At 53.5% G+C, this 19,122-nt stretch overlaps 7 protein-coding genes across 7 annotated transcripts; 6 read left to right on the top strand and 1 right to left on the bottom strand.

The window, feature by feature from the left end:
- Positions 1-163: 163 nt before the first annotated feature.
- Positions 164-2,293, top strand: P170DRAFT_346937 (WD40 repeat domain-containing protein; the record flags this gene model as incomplete). The annotated part of the gene is made up of 6 exons (XM_024843598.1): positions 164-239; positions 329-1,271; positions 1,325-1,610; positions 1,676-1,873; positions 1,962-2,037; positions 2,151-2,293. 6 exons carry the CDS (start codon positions 164-166, stop codon positions 2,291-2,293), a joined length of 1,722 nt encoding a protein of 573 aa, XP_024710765.1.
- Positions 2,294-3,098: 805 nt separating this feature from the next.
- On the bottom strand, positions 3,099-4,424 carry P170DRAFT_433002 (GPI anchored serine-threonine rich family protein). The gene is made up of 5 exons (XM_024848386.1): positions 4,249-4,424; positions 4,111-4,189; positions 3,924-4,055; positions 3,741-3,847; positions 3,099-3,515 (listed from the first exon to the last, which is right to left on the bottom strand). The coding sequence occupies exons 1-5, from the start codon at positions 4,295-4,297 to the stop codon at positions 3,376-3,378; spliced, it is 507 nt and encodes a 168-aa protein (XP_024710766.1). The 5' UTR covers positions 4,298-4,424; the 3' UTR covers positions 3,099-3,375.
- Positions 4,425-7,574: 3,150 nt separating this feature from the next.
- P170DRAFT_433003 (uncharacterized protein) lies at positions 7,575-10,761 on the top strand. Its single transcript, XM_024848387.1, has one exon. The coding sequence runs from the start codon at positions 8,007-8,009 to the stop codon at positions 10,473-10,475; it is 2,469 nt and encodes an 822-aa protein (XP_024710767.1). The 5' UTR covers positions 7,575-8,006; the 3' UTR covers positions 10,476-10,761.
- An 800-nt stretch (positions 10,762-11,561) lies between these two features.
- On the top strand, positions 11,562-12,924 carry P170DRAFT_461336 (ABC transporter substrate-binding protein). The gene is made up of 3 exons (XM_024852027.1): positions 11,562-11,756; positions 11,814-12,095; positions 12,159-12,924. The coding sequence occupies exons 1-3, from the start codon at positions 11,585-11,587 to the stop codon at positions 12,779-12,781; spliced, it is 1,077 nt and encodes a 358-aa protein (XP_024710768.1). The 5' UTR covers positions 11,562-11,584; the 3' UTR covers positions 12,782-12,924.
- Positions 12,925-13,574: 650 nt separating this feature from the next.
- Positions 13,575-15,428, top strand: P170DRAFT_506062 (Smr domain protein; the record flags this gene model as incomplete). Its single annotated transcript, XM_024854353.1, has 2 exons — positions 13,575-13,677; positions 13,776-15,428. Exons 1-2 carry the CDS (start codon positions 13,648-13,650, stop codon positions 15,426-15,428), a joined length of 1,683 nt encoding a protein of 560 aa, XP_024710769.1. The 5' UTR covers positions 13,575-13,647.
- Positions 15,429-15,627: 199 nt separating this feature from the next.
- P170DRAFT_375238 (peptide-methionine (R)-S-oxide reductase) lies at positions 15,628-16,457 on the top strand. The gene is made up of 2 exons (XM_024845311.1): positions 15,628-15,945; positions 16,013-16,457. The coding sequence occupies exons 1-2, from the start codon at positions 15,717-15,719 to the stop codon at positions 16,381-16,383; spliced, it is 600 nt and encodes a 199-aa protein (XP_024710770.1). The 5' UTR covers positions 15,628-15,716; the 3' UTR covers positions 16,384-16,457.
- Positions 16,458-16,621: 164 nt separating this feature from the next.
- On the top strand, positions 16,622-19,118 carry P170DRAFT_433007 (stromal membrane-associated protein). The gene is made up of 5 exons (XM_024848388.1): positions 16,622-16,753; positions 16,849-17,017; positions 17,086-17,130; positions 17,202-17,304; positions 17,366-19,118. The coding sequence occupies exons 1-5, from the start codon at positions 16,645-16,647 to the stop codon at positions 18,641-18,643; spliced, it is 1,704 nt and encodes a 567-aa protein (XP_024710771.1). The 5' UTR covers positions 16,622-16,644; the 3' UTR covers positions 18,644-19,118.
- The last annotated feature ends 4 nt before the right edge of the window (positions 19,119-19,122 follow it).

Genomic DNA, 19,122 nt, shown 5'->3' on the forward strand with positions numbered 1-19,122 from the left:
GACTGTGCTATCCGTGGTTCCTGAAAAGCTTTTCCAAATGATACTTCTATGAAAGCGTTGTTGTGACGTTCCTCGCGTGGCTGATTGTTGAACCAGCGTCCTTCCCCCGCCTCCGCCTCGCTACACCGTTCCAGTTGCCTACGCAGCTGGAGCGTCAAACGGCATGGCGGTTCCGGTCGTCGAGACCAACAATATAATCAGCAATCCAGAGGGTGGTTGTCCGCTGCAGGTCGGAGAAGGTGCGCTTCTTATTTCTGAATCTCCTCCGATGCCCTTCTCAGATAAATATCCGTACCGATGACATCGCTAACGTCGACCGTTGCGACAGGCACCTATCACCTTCAGGATGACCTGCATCTCGCGACACCCCCTCCGCATCCCTCCGAAGCTCCGATCGTAAACCCTAACCCCCTCGCAACGGTTCCCACCCCTCCCACAACGGGCGTCAAATTGTCGCTGGTTAGTCTTGGTACCCGAAATAAGACCCCCGTGTTCTCCTTGAAAGACGGCGTAACGGTACCCACGTTCGGAAACGACAATCCCGCTCTGGTGGCACCGGTCACGAAGGAAGGCGTCAAGAGGCGCAAACCGAAGAACAACATCATTAAGAGTAGCTCCTCATTTGTCTCGCGAGTCATTACGCACGAGGCCTCCACGAAACGACTTAACGACCGAAACCCCGACGGGTTGTTTGCCTTTGCCAATATCAATCGTGCGTTCCAGTGGTTGGATTTGAGTTCGAAACAGAAGGATGAGCCGCTCGCGAAGATCCTGTTTACCAAGGCGCACATGCTGAGCCATGATGTGAACGAGTTGACGAAGAGCGCATCCCACATCGACGTTGTCATGGGTTCGTCGGCCGGCGACATCATCTGGTACGAACCCATCTCGCAGAAATACGCCCGAATCAATAAGAACGGGGTGGTGAGCAACTCGCCAGTGACGCACATCAAATGGATTCCGGGGTCCGAGAACCTGTTTATGGCGGCGCATGCGAACGGACAAATAGTGGTCTATGATAAGGAAAAAGAGGATGCTCTGTTCACGCCCGAGCTGAGTAGCCCCTCGGTCGAGGCAATCAAATCCTGTGGTCGACAGCCGCTGCAGATCTTAAAGTCGGTCAATTCAAGGAACCAGAAAACCAACCCGGTTGCTTTGTGGAAAATCGCCAACCACAAGGTCTGCCAGTTCGCCTTTTCTCCCGACCAACGGCACCTCGCCATCGTGCTGGAGGACGGGTCTCTGCGGGTGATGGATTATTTGAAGGAGGAGTAAGTTCATTCGGGGTTTTATTTAGCTCGAAGACCAAGCTAACACATCCTAGGGCTTTGGATATCTTCCGCAGCTATTACGGTGGGCTGATTTCCGTGTGCTGGTCACCTGATGGCAAATACATCGTGACGGGCGGACAGGATGATCTAGTTACGATATGGTCTTTCCCCGAACGCAAGATCGTCGCTCGGTGCCAAGGTCACAATTCCTGGGTCTCGGCTGTAGCATTCGATCCTTGGCGCTGTGACGAAAGGACGTACAGATTTGGGAGTGTCGGGGACGATTGCAGACTGCTGTTATGGGATTTTAGTGTGGGCATGCTGCATCGGCCAAGAGCGGTACGAAGCTGGAGGACTCCATCCACTATCCACTTTGCTCACTTACTGACTTGACATCCTATTAGCTCCAAGCCAGCGCTCGCCATCGGACCAGTCTTCTTCCTTCCAACACGCAGCACGCCAACCGTCACAGAGCCGACAGCGCAGGAAATCGCGTACGATCCGACTCGCAACGCACTGCGGGCATTGACAGCACCTACGACCAAACCGTCCGCCATCCAGTCGAGCCGAGGGCACGGACTGCTCTTCTGCCTCCTATCATGGTGTGTTCCCCCTGGTTACACACATTCATCCCCATCGCCGTCACACAAGAGGCAAAGAGAAACCCCGAGAAACCTAACTGTTTGATAGTCCAAGATCGTCGGAGATGACCCTATTTCCTGGTTAGGATTCCAAGAAGACTCCATCATGACTTCTTCCCTAGAAGGTATGCCCGCTCCTGTCCCGACCATCTAGCTCCCCTCGCCTTTTTATCGCCATCCTTCGTCCGCGGTGATGATGAAACCATTGCAAACTCGACTGACACCACATCTTCACCAGGACACATTCGTACCTGGGACCGGCCCCGAGAAGGCATCAATGACAACTACAATGGTTACACCTCTTCGCCTGCCGTCAGTGCCAGCGCCGCCGCCTCCGGCTCCGGCTCCGGCTTCGCTGACTCGGCGATGGGTTCGCTTTAATTTAGCCAGTAACTAGGCAACTAGGTTGGCTGGTTACTTATCTTTTTGTTGCTTTCTTTTTTCATTCTTTCCCCCCTTCCTTTCCGGTTTATTGTTGTTTGTTCTCATGGCTTGTAAATATGTACATTCTCTTGTAATTCATATACCCATCTGCACATGCCTTGGTTTTCAACTTGTAATTGAATGTATTTGTTCTGGTAGAAATCTGTGGAGGTGTGAACTAACAGACGCAGATATATCGGAGCCTAGTAATACTAGTAGGTAGCTCGTCAGGGTGAATTCGGTGATGGTCTGTAGTACAACAACATATATATGAAACCAAGCGGCTGAGGGCGTACACATTTCCCATTTACATCGCACTTGAGTGACATGGATGAGATTGCTGCCTTGAAGCCATGGTATTTAATTAGAAATAGGATAGATCTAGATTTCGTTGTACAAGACATTATGTGCGAATGACCACTACGATCAATTAGATCTGGGCAACCACGGGACGAGTTCATGATACGATTGAATACCTACAAGAAGGGACTAAAACAAAGCTGAAAGAAGGAAAGAAAATAAAACAAATCCCAGCCACTTCAACAAAAACAAACAGGCAATGCAAGCTCACCTCCATTGCACAATGGGACCTATCATATGCAGTCCAAACCCAAAAAGAATACTAGTGAAACCCACGCATGCAATGAAGAGAATTATAGAAAAACGTATGCAGTCTCCTTACATGAGTGATGAAGTGTCATCATAAGTTAGAGGGAACCAGAAAGCCAAAAATAAAAACATTATTCGAAAGGAAACGAGCAGACAATAATCAAGAAATGGGGCAAATATTCATTAAGATAGCGCGTAAATACATCGGGCTTGTTCCTCATCACAAAACAACGAACTAATGCATTATATAGTCCAAAATGAAGTAAATAATCTCACCATGAAATGAAGGATTGAAAAAGTAATGATCGGGATGGATGGATGGATCGATAGTTGCTTTTTCTTTTAGGAAGCATATCGACATGGGGTCGGCGTTGGGCAATTCTCTCTCTCTCTCTCTCGCCCCCAGCACTCTGCATGATCCGATGACCAACTTAGAGAACCAGAGCAAAGAGACTCACCATGAGAGAGCCGAAGGTGGCCGGAATCGCAAGCGAGGAGGCGCCGGCGGTGGAGTTGGTGGGCTCGGCGGTAGATTCAGTGGGACTCGAGCTGCTGGAGGTAGTAGTCGTGGCTGTTGCGGAAGAGTGACATTAGAAATCGTTCTTTTTAAAATAATATATGTACTCACCCAGTGCTGCAGAGCAGGAGGGAATGGTGCTAGATGATGGTAAAGTAGTGCTGGAGAATGTGGAATGTTTGATGCAGGGGCGGGAAGTAGATTTGGTGCTGGTGGCTGTGTATGGTGATGATGATGATGATGATGTGGTGATAGATGAAAAAGTAGAATCTTTCTTACTGTTTTTGGGGCGATCAGCGACTTTAGTAACCTCAAATTGCTGCGACTGGGCGAGAATGCCGGTGTTCATCTTGTCGTTGGAGATGAAGTTGAGCTGGTAACCGGTGCTGTGAAATCGACGCAATTAGCTTCGGAATGGAGGGCCCATTGAGAGCGATATCAATGAAATTGGACCAGGCATACCCTTTGGGAATACCCCAGACCTTGTCGACTTTAACCGAGCCTTGAGATGCGTCGATGTCTTTGGCAATCTCCTTGTTGGCGCTGGAGCCGTTCATGTTGACGAGGTTGATAGAGAACTTGGACGGGTCGGACCTAAGCATGATAAGTATGCTGCGTTCATCCAATCTATCGAAAAACATTCACTTACTGGACGGACCTCCACTTGATCTCGTAGGACTTGCTGAGATCAACCTCGTCTCCGCTCTTCGGAGCCGAGATCGTGAGAGCTTGAGATTGGCCATTTTAGCATGTAAGTTCTCAATCAGAAAAAGACTGAATCACATACCAACGCAGGAGACTGCAAAGATAATTACCGAGAAAATGTTGAAGCGCATTGTGAAGTAATATGTGCGTAAATGGGATAAAGGTTCCACGAAGATATTAAGAAATAGACAACTCGATCAACGAGGTGATAAAGTATTAAACTCGATTGCGAGGGTTTATAAACACAACGAACTGAGATACAATTGAATGAGTTGAACGGAACGTATGGGGGATGTCGAGAGGACTTTATATCGCCTGGAGGCACTTCTAGTATACACCGCACAACGGAGCCACAAGAGCGATCGGCCAATGTCCTTTCCAGGGCTCGCTCCTTCGACACTGAGTTTTCCTTTTTTTTTTTTCTCCTTTGCGCCTTCCTTCCGGATTGACCGATAGGAGAAATCATAAATGGGGTTTTTTTCGGTGTTCTCTGGAGTCGCAAGCACAGGGAGGGTCCTGCGTTGAAGCGAGGGGCTGCAGATGATCTGTCCTTCTTTCGCCCTCTTCCTCGAATCCCACCGGCCCTCCCTCATCGTCGCAGTTTTAATTGGTCAATTCCATAAGGAATTGCAGGCTCACTTGATCGTTTTTGGGAATCGAGGGTCCTCCATCCAGCACGACGGGCCTCTGCCCGTGCTTGCAGGAGACACCTCTCCTTTCAAGGATTTCCCTTTTGCCAGCAAGTCTTTTAATTATGACGCACCGGTGGGCTCATGATGAGATCAATTCTCCCTTTTTTTTCTTCTTTTTTTTTTTTCTTTAATACCTTCTTCCTGGGATAGATTCCCTGAATCGACCCTTGTTGATGGCAAATTGAAGAGCTGTCTGGGTAACCGACCATTCGAGGCTGGAAAGTTTTTTTCGGTCTCAAAGCGACTGAAAATCTATTGATTGGTGCATCGGTGGGAAGAAGGGAATGGCTGATAGAGCTAGCGACGAACCTACATGCATTAGAGGCTACATGAGGGTCAACTAGTGTCTGCAAATGGGGCAATCTTAACATGACAACACGTTAACTGCCTAAAGATCCAGGTTTCTCGGTATCATGCCCCCGAGAATCATACGGCGGGATTGAGGCTTCAAGAGACACGCAATTGAATGAATCCTGGTCACTGCTGCCTGCTCAGGCCGTTAAGCAATACTTGGCGCATCAGAGGGAGAAGATTGCGTACGACCGATAACGTGGACTTTACTCCCATTGAGATTTTAATCTTTGCCTATTTTGTCAATCCGAATGGACCTCTGAATGTTTCTTCGGGCACGGCTTGCTACTGCGCTGCACGTTAGGAAGTTTCGATGCCAATAAACTTTGGATTCGCACGCCGAGCGCGGTATACAAATCATCTGCAGCCGCTCTGGGAGTCGACATGTCACATCCCGAGCTGCCGGTCTGGGCAAACTATTGAGATTATACCTTCATCTCATCTCTGATTTGGCTAACAGACAGTCGCTTAACTCGGTAGCAACCGCAAGAACCATGGCTTGCATGACAATCCAGACGCGATTCGGACTGGAGATGCCGAAGCTATTATTAGCCAGAAGAGGCGACAAAGCACTGGGCTCTGCAACTGTCCGCCGTATTCCCGTCGAATCCCAATCTCATTCCTGACACGCAGGATTCCATGGTGTTTCGATGCGCCTGACATCCTTCTCATCTCCAGCTGGCCACGTTATCGCGTCACGTTCTAGGTCGCCGAAGGCCGAAGACCACTGTTTAATCTAATAATAACAAACCTACAGACTAGTTGTATCTTCAACAATCACCCATAAATAGAATCTTACCGTGCTTACGACTGCGTGCATGACCAAGGTCCGAGGCAGCTAGCATGTTGAACTAAAACGCGCAATTCAGTGGCTTTCTCATCTCAGATACCTTGTTTCCTCCCTTACGCTTCGTCTTTACTCTCTCCACCAACTATTGTGATGACGACGATAACCACAAAGCCAAAGTGCAATGTTCGTACCTGACTGGGTGCGAAGTTCTCACCGCTTCGTTAGAACTAGGGCATGGATATCGAGCAGGACTCGTCCGAGAATGCCGACGCAACGGCATATATCTGCACAAGGTTTCCGACTATAAGGCATGGTGAACATGCGCCTTACATAGTGTCGGCTATCATGCATGAAGGTAGATTGGCGACGAGAGATAAACATTGAAAGCCTCTGCGGGTAGGATAAACAGGGATTTGTAGTGATAAAACGAAAGATATGAGTATACTAGTATCCTCAGTTCAAAATATTTACTAATTCATTGAAGACAACTACTGAGCGTTTTATAAAACAAAATATATACATATTTAGGTATCTATACCGGGTCTACACTCCAGAGGAGGCAGTGAACTCATCCCTTGGAACATATATCCACACGGAACATCGGAGAATTAAAATCCAGTTTCAAAGTTCAAGGCTTCCCTTCCCCCTTGATTTCTCCTACAGGATCGCATGGCAATCACCCGAAACTCCCTAGGTAGTGTGAAGTTTCCACGGAGCACATTGCGCCACAGATCTTCAGTCAGGAGGAATGTGGGTTTCCGTTTCCGTCGGAGTGTTACTACGGCGTGAAACAACCACACCATCTCTCTCCATTTGAGAAAGCATAGACATTTTAGAAACGTACACAGCATACCCAGGATATTATTGCCCGCGGAAGAGAGAATCCACAGGCTACGTACGCCATGATGCCCAGAAAGCGTTGGATTGTCCTGGCAAGAGAAGGTCGAACCCGCGTGGCAAGCCGGGAGAGAATGGATACCCCCACATTCTTTCCGAGAGATGGGGCAATCCAGGACTGTCTGGACCTTGAATGGCTTTCGCATGCGAAAGACCTACGTATGTTCCTCAGGAGGGAACCTAGACCATGGTGGGTGTTAGCGGGACAAAAGTCGCGGTGGAGTTGCGAAATGGAGGTGGAGAGGCAGAGGGTAGTAGCGATGGCGTGCCGAGGATAGACGGAATCGGACAATGGCGTGGTGGCGTGTCTCTGGACGCTGCTTGCGGATAGAGAGGGTGGGTGTTTGGCACATACATGGAGGGACGTGTTCTCTCAGGAGGTGATCCAGTCTCATTTGGCGGATTCTCGGTTGATAGTATTCCTAGGAGGTAGAGGTTAGTAGGTGATAGATCGGTGGTTTCAAGAAGGGAATGGGGGAAATAGACTGCACCAGAATTTCGGGATGATGACACGGTGGGCAGCGAAGGTAGGAGATGCTGAAGGGTCGAACATACAATGGGGGAAAGTCTAACGGTTGTTTCGGTTGCATTGTTTGCAGTCGGTGTCACATGGCTGTCACTGACCAGCAGGTTCTCCCGCTCAGGAGAGTGTGATGATTCTGTCAACCTTCGAGCATCTTGCTCATCACGTCTTACGCCATCTTGGTTCACCGTTCCATCAGACCCATCTCGCTTAGTTCATCCTCGGATTGCAGAGATGGCTGAAGAGCGCACGAAGGCACAGGCAACAGACAGACAGACGCATTCGGTCAATCTGTCCAAAGTCCATTCATGGCCCATCTCCATCTCCGTTTCTGTTTCACCCCGGACTTGGAAGGTCCCTTGTCCTCCTCCGGAGTAGGACATTCGGAACCGAATTTCTGCTACATACTTCTAAATGCATTCGGCTCGGGTCTTCCAGGGGGAAGGAGATATATATGGTTTAAGACATGTCCACATTTGTCGAGTCTTGACAGCCTAACTGATCCTAGTCCTTTCCGTTATCATTGTCGCCGATCACCGTACTTGCAGACTGGTTACTCTATTCGGCTGCTGGGCACGATCTTGACTATGAAGCCCCAGACATCGACGGTTATCCTGGGGCTGTGCACCTCGGCCCTCGCCCTCCCTCTCGGCAACACCCAGGATGAAAACCCAACTACGACAACGACGCTATCTAAGCGGCAGGATATCTCCAACCCCAACCCCGCTGCCACTACAGAAGGCGCTGCCCCGAACCCCGGGAGCCAGGCGGGTGGGGTGCCCGGCGTACAGCAATTCCCCGGCTTTGGTGGAGGCCAAGGCAATGGCCAATTCCAGGGCGCCCAGGGCTCAGGATTTGGAAGCTTCTTAGGAGGAGGAGCTTCTCCGGGTGGTGGAGGATTCCAAGGTTTCGGACAGGGATCCTCCTTCCCCGGGGGCTTCGGTTTCTCCAGCTACCCAAGCCAGGGGACAGCAGGTGGTGATGCCTCCCAGCCAGCTGGGCTCCCGGGCTCCGGCAGTCCTCCCGGAGGCGGAGGCTTCCCAGGAGAAGGTTTCCCAGGCGGCAGCTTTCCAGGGTTCTCCAACACACCAAGCCAAGGGCAAGGCGAGGATGTTTCTCGAAGTGCCGAAACCCCCGCCACTAACAGCCTCCCCGGCGGTGGAACTTTCCCCAGTGGAGGCTTCCCTGGAGGCGGAAGCTTCCCTGGAGGAGGCTTCTCAGGTGGTGGCGGCTTTGGCAGCGGCTTTCCAGGTTTCTCCGGCTCCTCAAACCAAGGAGCAGCAGGGGACGATGCCTCTCAGCCAGCTGGATTCCCAGGCTCTGGTAATCCTCCCGGGGGCGGAGGCTTCCCTGGAGGAGCCTTCCCAGGTGGAGGACAGGGGTCGGGTTTCCCAGGGTTCTCAAACACACCAAGCCAAGGACAAGATGCTTCTCAAAGTACTGAAGCCCCGGCCACTAACCTCCCCGGTGGTGGAGGATTTGGAGGCTTCGGTAGTGGTGGTTTCTCAGGATTCAACCAGGGATCAGGGTTGCCAGGATCCTCCAACGCCCCAAACCAAGCAGGGTATGGAAATGCCCCTCAAGGTGCAGGTGCTTCTGGCGCTGGTAGCTTCCCCGGAGGGGGAGGCTTCTCGGGCTTCGGCCAGGGGCAAGGTTTCCCGGGGTTTTCTAACTCTCCAAGCCAAGGAGGAGCTGGAAGTGGCCCTCAAAGCGCAGGACTTCCTGGTTCTAGCAGCCTCCCCGGCGGCGGAGGATTTGGAGGCTTCGGAGGTGGTAGTTTCTCAGGCTTCGGTCAAGGATCAGGGGTCCCAGGATTCTCTAACGTCCCAACCCAAGGAGGACAAGATGCACCGGCCCCTCAGGCTACTGATGTCCCGGTCTCCAACAACCTCGATTCCCAAGCGGATGCCCCCAACCCTCCAAGCGAAGGAGACAGCGTGGCTCCCGCTCAGGCCACCGAGACCCCGGCTTCCAATAACGCCGATTCTGAAGCGGCCGCACCCAACCCCCCAAGTCAAGAAGGAGAAAGTGAGACTCCCGCTCAGGATGTCGAGACTCCGGCTTCCAATAACGCCGAATCTGAAGCGGCCGCACCCAACCCCCCAAGTCAAGACGGAGAAAGTGAGACTCCCGCTCAGGCCACCGAGACCCCGGCTTCCAATAACGCCGATTCTGAAGCGGCCGCACCCAACCCCCCAAGCCAAGACGGAGAAAGTGAGACTCCCGCTCAGGATGTCGAGACTCCGGCTTCTGACAACGCCGATACTGAACCGGCTACACCCAACCCCCCCAGCCAAAGAGAAGGGGAAGATCCCGCTCAAGACGTTGATATCCCAGGCTCTGGAGACCTTCCCGGGAATGGCCGTCCAGTTCGCGGTGACAGACCCGGCTTCCCAGGCGTAATAGGGGAAAGCGACAATACTCAAACCGCCGGGCTCCCTGGTTCTCGTAACCCCCCTGGGGGTGGAGATTTCCCTGGCTTCCCCGGTTTCCCAACCCAGGGAGACGGCGAGGGTCCTTCTCAAGATGCTGATATCCCCAGCCCCGGAAATGTCCCCGGGGGCCCGGGAAATAGTCTCTCACAAGATGCCCAAAACCCAGGACTTGGTGGATTGACCGGAGGCGGCTCGGGTGAGTTTCCAGGATTCCCAGGTCAGCCAGGACAGGAAGCCGACGAGTCTCAAGATACTTCTGGTTTTCCCGGCTTCGGTGGATTGCCCGAGATCCCCGAGATCCCAGAGCCCCCAGGAAATGACAATGAAACCGATAGCAACGGCACTGCCAATGGGCTCCAGGGCTCCTACACCTTTACGTTGTCAGGATTTGGTGGACAATCCTTTGGCCAGTCTGTCGATGCGCCAAACAATGCCGGTAATTCCTTGACGGGCGAATTCGCGGGCTTCGGAGGTGGACAGGATGGCTCGAGGCCGAACCCGTTTGGTGCCGGTGCTCAGGGTTCTGAAGCTGAAGGCCAGGATGTCCCAGATGTGCCTGTGGATGCAGCGCAGCCTCCGGCAGACGCGGCCGAGCAGCAAGAAGTTCCAGCCGCAGCTTGATCTTCCTTAAAACTTTGTCGGGTCTGTTTGTTCTTGGTTTTCTCTCATGCCTTCCTCTTTTCGTCTTTGTCCTTTCTGGTATCCATATTCAAATTGCTGATAGGCTATGGCCTCTAATGGTGGAATAGATCAGAAGAAAGCGTGGCGGTGTTTTCCATGATTATGTTAATAAATGATGAAAAAAATGACAAGCGTGTGAAAAATGGAAGCAGTTTCCTGGCCAAGATGACTCGAGCCGAGTTGTCAGCGAATCCGTGTTGGTTTTAGTGAGGAAGGGGTGGCAGACCACGATAGTAATAATGCTTCTAGGGCTGTTAGGCTTCACCTTAGTGGCACCGCATGGTGCAAAAAGATGACGCCCGACGAGACTCCGCAATGAAGTCAGGCCAATCCCTGTGTAAGCTTGTGTCGATCATCCTTTTCTCATTTTGATTAGGAGCCGATATAGCCCCTTCGCTGAGACACACCCCCAGATAATCAGCCGGTATCTCCATCGGCCCTGAGAGCCCCTGGGCAGAGAATGCACCCTGAAGAGCCCAATAGGGCAATCCTACGAGATGGCGAATTTCCGCGGGCCGAGACGTTTGCGGGTCTGTCCCAGAACTACGTTCAGGTGTCCCTTTCTAGTGACAGAAACGGCCAGAACATCCGCCTCCTCGAAATAGCGTATCTCTCTGATCAAATCCCTTCGGAATCAGTTCCATCGGCATCAACAGTTGAGCGGAAAACAAGCTGATGGATAAGATAAGCCCCGACTAGCGGACACATTGGAGGGACATGAAACGCTGAGCCCTGCGTTTAAACCATAACGTCGTCTACATTTCCATAAACAGCCGAATCCTTCAGGATTCAAGTTAGCTGGACGCTGTTTGCAGAGCGTTAAGCTATTGCAGCCTAACCCGAGTGGATCAATGTCTTGGATCACACCATCCTTCATTGATTCTCCATCTAACTGGCCCAGCATTCCATCAGGGCTGTGGTTTCGACGCCTTCGTAAACAGGTTGGTCATCAGCGCGGAATTGTTCCGTATAGGGCTATATAGTTCCTCATGCCAGCAGTTTGATCTGATCAACCAACAAATTCAACAAAGCATTCCAGATCTTGCACGATGAAAGCCGCATTCTCTGTTCTGGGCTTCCTGGGCCTGGCCGCTGCGGCATTGCCAGAATGGAACTCGTACCCTGGACACTCTCCGGCGGTCGAGAATCGCACGCTGGACGAGATCTACGCCGCGGCCAAGAAGGAGCAAGGAAGTCTGGTGGTTCTCTGGGGAGGAGACGGTGCGTGTCATGGACTACGCCTGACGAAACGAGGCATAGCTGACTGACCCTCACTAGCCGTCAGCCAGGGCGAATCCACCATCAAGGCGTGGAAAGCCCGATTCCCCGACATTGAACTGAACCTCACCGTCGACGTGTCCAAGTACCATGACAGTCGGGTCAATCGCCAGTTCCAGCGCACCGGGTCCGACGGCGCCGATATTGCCGTCTTGCAAACGGTCCACGACTATGTCCGCTGGAAGAAGGAGGGTCGGCTGTACCCCTATAAACCGGCGCATTGGGAGGATGTCTGGGCCGATATCAGAGATCCGGACGGCGCGTTCATCGGAACTTTCATCTGTAAGCTAAGACCCTCGATATGGATAGCTGTTCAACCCCTTCCAACGCTAACCCTCATCCCAGATGGCTTCGGAACCCTAATCTACAACCCTGCCCTGCTCGACGAGTCCGCCGTCCCGTCCACCTACGAGGAATTCACCCGCCCCGAATGGAAGAGCAAGCTGGTGCTCACGTACCCCAACGACGACGACGCCGTGCTGTACCTCTTCTCCATCATCATCAACCAATACGGCTGGGAATGGTTCGACGCGCTCCTCCAGCAGGACGTGAAATGGGTACGCGGCACCGGGGAGCCCGCCGCCGAAATCGCGCGCAAGCAGTCCACCCGCTCACTGTCCTTCACCACTTCACCCCGCGGGAACCTGTCCACCTCCGACCCCAAGGACACGCACGTGTACTGGCCCCAGACGGGCGCTATCTTCGCGACGACGCCGCGGCCGGAAAGCGCCAAGCTGTTCATGAGCTGGCTGCTGAGTGACGAGCACCAGAAGACGTTCAACGGGAGCTATCTGGCGCGGAAGGATCTATCGTCTACGGCAGGGAGTGTGTGGGAGGATCCGGCGTCGCCGCTGACGCGGTTTTCGACTTTCATGGAGAATCGCGAGACGGTGGAGTGGTGGAAGTTGCAGTTTGAGACGGAGATTGGGACGGCACAGGGGGATATTTCTTTGTTGCGTGGGAATTAGATTTTTTGATCTGGTAGATCTTGCGGATGGAGTGTAGAGCTTTGGTAGACTTTACTATCGTTTATCCTTATGTTTCTTGGGCGAGGTGTATCATTCACTCAGACTAGTCACAGCGTCCAAGGATTATGCTGTTTATAATCTGCTTTACCGGGGCTGCAGCATTCACCAGCTTCCCTTAGATTCTTTCATCTGCAGTCCACGTATTTTATGAGACACGAGTAATTCTTCAATTTTCAGAACCTGGATGATGCCAGGCCCAGGGATCATTTATTATGCTCCAATGGTGGTGATGGAACATACTCCGGGCCCCGGGGTTGTATGGCAGTGAGTCTATGGGCCCATTACCTAGATAGCAGGTATGCGCTTAGTATACTGTAGCCTAAATTAAGGCAGAAAGCCCAATTTAGGTAAGAACTATAAGCCTGGTTTGGACGAGGGATAGTAAAGGAGTATAAATCTTTAAAAACTAAATATAAGCGTCCGGGATCATATTATCGGGCTTTCCCTCCAGTAAGGACCTACCTTAACTCTAGAGATACTATAAAAATACATTTAAAATGCACTAGTAGAAATTCCTGCAGTAGATCATCGATCTACTATTAGGCTAGAATTGCAGTTGAATCATAATTCCGAGTCATTTGGCCATGTTTTGGCAGCGGCCTGAGTCATATTATGTCATCCGGGACTGCGGTCGTTTTGGCTTCCCCCGCTTCAGAACTCTCACTTTGCGCTTCTCAATTCTCCTGTCACAACCTTGACGCAGGGATTGGCCGCCTTGCCAGAAGTCCGCCGGCTGTTTTAGACCCCCAGAGGCATGCCCAGGAACCCCCGAATACATCCCCGACGTATCATCAGCGACTTCGAAGATGGATGACAAAGGTGCCGGCTTATTCAAAGTGAGTCCTGAGGTCCTGCCTTTTCGCTTCCCATGTCGCCTGCCCGCAAAAAATGGCCTGGACCTCTGACTCGGGGCTAATGGCCTCTGGTTCTGCAGGAATTGGAAGAAACCTATTGCCCACCCCTCGACGCAGCCTTGTTCACCGCGATCGTCTGCGACTATGACCTCTCCGACGCGACTCAGATCCAGGACCTCCGAGATACCCTCGATACCCTGAAGCTGTCTGCATGGGAACAGGAGGGACTTCCCTTCGATCCCTCCGGGACGAGCGGCTTGGGATCGGTGGAAGGCCTCGACGCGGACGGGATCCCGTCGGAGCGCAGCGTGTCGCAAAACGGCACCAATCCGTCGCGCGAAACCGATGTGACCAGCCTCGTCTCCGACTTTTCGTCAACCAGCCTGAATGGGAAGAGCAAGAGTCAGAGGAATGATCGGTCGGGACTGTCCGATCGCGTGGCATACACGGTTGCTGCCGATGGCTCTCTACGTCTGTCGGGAGCGACGCAAGAAGACAAGATTGATTATTTAACGGAAATGTTCCCCTCGGCGGACGACTTCACCATACAGCATACTTTGCAAAAGTCTAGTGGGGATGTAGATCGGTCAATGGATGTTCTGCTCAATCTGGTCTTTTTCGACGAGCAACCGTCAAACGAGAACGACCCCAAGGTGGCGGTTCCGAAAGGCATCGACGGGTTTCAGGACGGCGTAGATGCCGACATATCGCGCAAAAAGGGTCGCAAACGCAAAGGCAAGAACAAAGCCACCAGGAGCCAAGAAATGTCTGCTTTTGATTCGGAAGACTTGGAGTCGCCCCGCCCCGTCAACAAATGGGATTCCGCCCAGAAGGACGTGGACTTCATCCATTCTCGGACCTCTCCGATTCTCAAGAAAGAAGCAGTGGCGTCTGCTTACCATGCCAACGGAGCTTCGTTGCCGATCACTATTCGGTCTCTCGCCGGCGCTTATGCCCCGGCGAAGGAGGAAGAGATCAATCGAGACCCGGTTACGTTGGCCCAGGTGGCCGAACTGATCCAGGAGTTTCCGTCCATCCCACCAACAACATTTGCCGGTCTTCTCGCAATCACTAGGAGCTCAACCTCGGCCGCCAGTGAACTAGCCGATGCGATGCTCACCGGACCAGTCACCCCATCGGTATCGGAATTGATCAAGATCACCGCGGCGCCACTGCCTCTCGACCCGGACGACGAAACGCCAGCGCAGCGAAAAGCCGCAGCGCGAATCGCTCGAGACTACACGACGGTACGGAGCTCTGCCGGGGTTCATTTCGCAGCCGGCGCAGAAGCTCTCTCGAAAGCCTCGATGGCGTATAGACGCGGCAAGTCGGATCGACTTATGGGTGGAGCGGCTGCCTACTATTCCGCCGTGGGACGAGACCATCTCGAGCGGGCGAAGCGCAATGCCGCGGATGCCGCCGACGCCTTGGTAGACTCGCAGTCGACGTCTAACATGCTGGATCTGCACGGCGTCTCGGTCCAGGATGCGGTTCGCATCGCCAGTGAGCGAGTCGGCGACTGGTGGGATTCCCTGGGGGATGCCAGGTACGTGCGAGGGGGCAGCGATTCGATCGGCGGAGGATATCGCATTGTCACCGGAGTTGGGCGCCACAGCCACGACGGCACCTCGCGCCTGGGGCCAGCGGTGGGCAAGATGCTGGCTCGAGAAGGCTGGAGGGTGGAAGTCGGGGAGGGCGTTTTGACCGTGACGGGGGTGGTGCGACGACGTTGATATTGTGCCTGATTAGCTTGGTGATACCCATGTGCATGTGTACGATTGTTGAATATAGTTGAGGGCATATGAAGCCATGAACATAGTTCTATACCACATAGATCGGAGTATTCTGGGATGGCAAAACGTGGCCAATGAGAAGCAAGACGTTCCATTTCAACGTCATGTGGGGCTCTGAGGATGCCTTGAATCATCGCAAAGTATTTGAACTGCAGTGATTGAACTACTTTATCAGTTCCTACGCATATGTATTAGTCCCTACTTCAACCCATCCGCATACCTCTCCCCATGCGTTTCCAGACCCTCTACTCGTCTCTTCGTCTTTTCGCCATTCCCCTCCGATCCCGCGTCATACCCCGAGCCGCCACAGCTCCACCCCCTCGCCCTCGAGCAACCATTCTGAAAGCCGCGCCAACGATCCCCTTCCTAAGCTCCTTCTTCAGCTCCAGTCCCCGCGACAACATGTCCTATCCCGACCAGCGCAGCGACGACGCCTGGCGCGCCGTGCTCAGTCCGGGTAAGTCCCCGCCCCCGCCTTCCCTATAGCTAAAAGCCCAACCCCATCTAACTCACCCAACCCATAGAGCAATTCCGCATCCTGCGTGAAAAGGGCACCGAGCGTGCCGGCACCGGCGAATACGACACGCACTATCCGACCGAGGGAGTCTACGGCTGCGCGGGCTGCAATGCGCCGCTATACAAGGCCTCGCACAAGTTCAAGTCCGGATGCGGATGGCCGGCGTATTTCGACTCGCTGCCCGGCGCGGTGACCCGGCACACGGATAGTTCATTTGGGATGGAGCGGACGGAGATCGTGTGCAGCAACTGCGGAGGACATCTGGGTCATGTATTCAAAGGCGAGGGGTTCCCGACGCCGACGGATGAGAGACACTGCGTGAATAGCGTCAGTCTGCGATTCCAGGAGGACGGGGGAGAGCCGAAGGCGAAGGCGTGAGGGGGGTATATTAGATGAAAAGCGTGTAACACAATGGAAAGGTGTACAGAGTGCAGATGAGTACCTCATGGAGTAGTTAAGGATAGAATTGCACACTTGGTGCCTGTAGCCCACCGCATCGGGCAGCCAGGCGCCTCAGGCCGGCAACGCCACCTGACCGACGAAACGATCGCCGTCGAGTTTCATCCTCCTTTCTGTCCGTCCCTGTCGTCCCTTTGCCTGACCCGGCCTGCCTCGAGTGGATTGCTCTCGCCCGCTGTGATGTCTCGACGCGCGACGCCATCCCAGGCTGCTCAGAACCAGCAGACCATCAAGAACCTGCTCAAACTCGAGTACAACAAGACCTGTGCCGACTGCAAGCGCAACAAACGTGAGTCGCCTGTGCCGATATACTTCCCCTCCCATGGTTCCGTGCATCGGACATTCGATCTCGGGGGACGCTGCAACTGACAATTGACTCGGTAGATCCGCGATGGGCCTCCTGGAACCTCGGAATCTTTATCTGCATCCGCTGCTCGGGCATTCACCGGGGAATGGGTACCCATATCAGCCGCGTGAAATCCGTGGATCTCGATGCCTGGACCGATGAACAACTGCAGAGCGTGCTGAGATGGGGCAATGGAAGGGCCAACAAGTGCGATGCCCCTTGAGACTGTGGTTTCGACATAATGGAGAGTTTGTGTGCTGATGGATTCTTGGCAGATATTGGGAAGCGAAGCTGGCGCCTGGTCATGTTCCCTCGGAAGCGTAAGTGGAATTGTCTCCCGCCTCTCCGCTCGGTCGTTTGGGTCCCTTGTCTAATGGGAATATGGGGACAGGAAGATCGAGAATTTCATCCGGACCAAGTACGACTCGAAGCGATGGGTGATGGACGGCCCAATGCCCGACCCTTCAACGCTAGATACCGGTGATGACGATGTGGCAAGTGACATGGAGCCCCAGTTTCTCGATGGACCAACAGCTGACCTGGATGTTCTTGCAGCCTCTTGCGGTCGTTCAAGAAAAGGCGAAGCTTGAGCGCTCGGCGTCTCAACGAGTGGCCACCTCTAGCCAACCCCCCGCGCCTCAACGCCAGCAACCCGCCATCGATCTCTTTGGCGATGACATCTCGCCTCCGGTGCGCCCGAGCACGACAGAACCTACACCCCGAGCTGCGCCGAAACCCCAACAACCGCCGCCGCAGGCTGCCCCCAAGCCTCAACGACCGGGCGATTCGTTGCTTGGGCTGGATTTCTTCGGCAGCACCCAACCGGCTCCCAGCAGCCGTCCGGCGAGCACGGCATCCACACCGACCAACCCGACTGGCATGTCCCGACCTGATTTGAAGCAATCCATCCTTTCTCTCTACTCGAAGCCTCAGCCTGCTCCGGCGCAGCATGAACGGACCTCCTCGTTCGGCGATCTGGCATCCCCTGCACCGCAGTCCGGGTCTTCCATGGGTGGTCTCACCGATGCATTCAGTGGATTGAGCTTCCCGTCCACCACGTCTCCTCCGCCTCCCAAACCCGCCGAGAAGCCCTCGCCTTTTGCCAACCTGACCAGCTTTGCCAAGTCGACACCGGCCGCGCCCAAGGTCTCGTCTCCTACCGCTTCCGCTGCTGGTGGAGGCAGCTTGTTCGACAGTCTCACGTCTCCCACGATCCCGCCGGCCAAGCCCCAATCTCGCACCACGTCGATTTCATCCAACGGGTTCGACTCGGGATTCGGCGGCTTTGCGTCCCCCCCGCCCACCAAGCCGAAGCCGCCGCCATCGTCGTCTCTGTCAAACGACCTGCTCGGCCTGTCATCCCCACCCCCAGCGCCAGCTGCGAAGTCGCCATCTCCACCCGCGGCCGTCGCCTCCCCGCAGCAGGAGCTAAGTTCCGCTTTCAACATCAGCGCGCCCCCTCCTCCTAAGCCACAAGCCCCGGCCGCGTCCACCGCATCCATCGCAAGCGCTCTGCCAGCCATGGACCCCTGGGGCGGCAACGCTTGGTCCACCCCTGACCCGGCACCCCCGGCCCCCTCTACATCCACCACTGCGGCCTCGATGATGAAGGTACCGGATACCCTGACCGCCAACGACATCGGTGCCGGCTGGGGTGCGCCGTCTCCGTCGGCGTCCAGCTCCAAGCCCGCCCCCACGGTGGCCGCAGACGAGGACTTTGGCGGATGGGCCAGCGCAGCGCCCGTGTCATCGAGCACCACGGCGACGAGTTCGACTAAACCGGCAGGCGGGTTTGGTGGCGCTGATGATTTATTCTCTAATGTTTGGGAGTAGATGGGCCTTTTCCGTTCGTTTCCTGAGCCTTCTTCATGCCCTTGAAAATGCACATATTTTGGTGTTATTACCTATTCTTAGACTTTCGCGCCAGATCGCAAATTTGACTTTCTTTATTCATCCTTTTATTTCTTTTAATTTTCCGGTTTACTGGTTTCAATGGTAGGAAGGGGTATCTCTTGTCTTCTGCTTATGCGTTATCTATGTCTTTTTCTTGCGTGCGTTGGTTGGTCATGACTTGATTAATTGCTTGCCTATGCTTGTTAGGGTAGGGAACCTGAAGAGCGACCCCTTGGATTGTAAAATGGGTGGAGTGGATTCATGAACAACACGATTGAATGATTGATTTCTCTGTATTTCGGAAGTCATACCTCGTTTTCTGTAACTGTTTTCATCTTAAGTTACTCTGATTTACTTGCTTCTCATATTTGTGTTTTTAAAGCCTACTGCTCTATTCTAACCCACTGAATAGTTCGTAA

Source organism: Aspergillus steynii, assembly GCF_002849105.1.
Source record: "Aspergillus steynii IBT 23096 chromosome Unknown P170scaffold_1, whole genome shotgun sequence".
NCBI classification, from domain to species: Eukaryota; Fungi; Ascomycota; class Eurotiomycetes; order Eurotiales; family Aspergillaceae; genus Aspergillus; species Aspergillus steynii.

Excerpts from the sequence above, each read along its gene's own strand:
- P170DRAFT_433003 (XM_024848387.1), top strand. The coding sequence starts at position 8,007 with ATGAAGCCCCAGACATCGACGGTTATCCTGGGGCTGTGCACCTCGGCC.
- P170DRAFT_375238 (XM_024845311.1), top strand. The coding sequence starts at position 15,717 with ATGCGTTTCCAGACCCTCTACTCGTCTCTTCGTCTTTTCGCCATTCCC. Across the intron at positions 15,946-16,012 it reads GCGCGCCGTGCTCAGTCCGG|AGCAATTCCGCATCCTGCGT; the intron begins GTAAGTCCCCGC and ends CCCAACCCATAG.
- P170DRAFT_461336 (XM_024852027.1), top strand. The coding sequence starts at position 11,585 with ATGAAAGCCGCATTCTCTGTTCTGGGCTTCCTGGGCCTGGCCGCTGCG. Across the intron at positions 11,757-11,813 it reads GGTTCTCTGGGGAGGAGACG|CCGTCAGCCAGGGCGAATCC; the intron begins GTGCGTGTCATG and ends GACCCTCACTAG. Across the intron at positions 12,096-12,158 it reads GTTCATCGGAACTTTCATCT|ATGGCTTCGGAACCCTAATC; the intron begins GTAAGCTAAGAC and ends CCCTCATCCCAG.
- P170DRAFT_433002 (XM_024848386.1), bottom strand. The coding sequence starts at position 4,297 with ATGCGCTTCAACATTTTCTCGGTAATTATCTTTGCAGTCTCCTGCGTT. Across the intron at positions 4,190-4,248 it reads CTTTGCAGTCTCCTGCGTTG|CTCTCACGATCTCGGCTCCG; the intron begins GTATGTGATTCA and ends GCCAATCTCAAG. Across the intron at positions 4,056-4,110 it reads ATCAAGTGGAGGTCCGTCCA|GTCCGACCCGTCCAAGTTCT; the intron begins GTAAGTGAATGT and ends TATCATGCTTAG.
- P170DRAFT_433007 (XM_024848388.1), top strand. The coding sequence starts at position 16,645 with ATGTCTCGACGCGCGACGCCATCCCAGGCTGCTCAGAACCAGCAGACC. Across the intron at positions 17,018-17,085 it reads GGCAATGGAAGGGCCAACAA|ATATTGGGAAGCGAAGCTGG; the intron begins GTGCGATGCCCC and ends GATTCTTGGCAG. Across the intron at positions 17,305-17,365 it reads ATACCGGTGATGACGATGTG|CCTCTTGCGGTCGTTCAAGA; the intron begins GCAAGTGACATG and ends ATGTTCTTGCAG.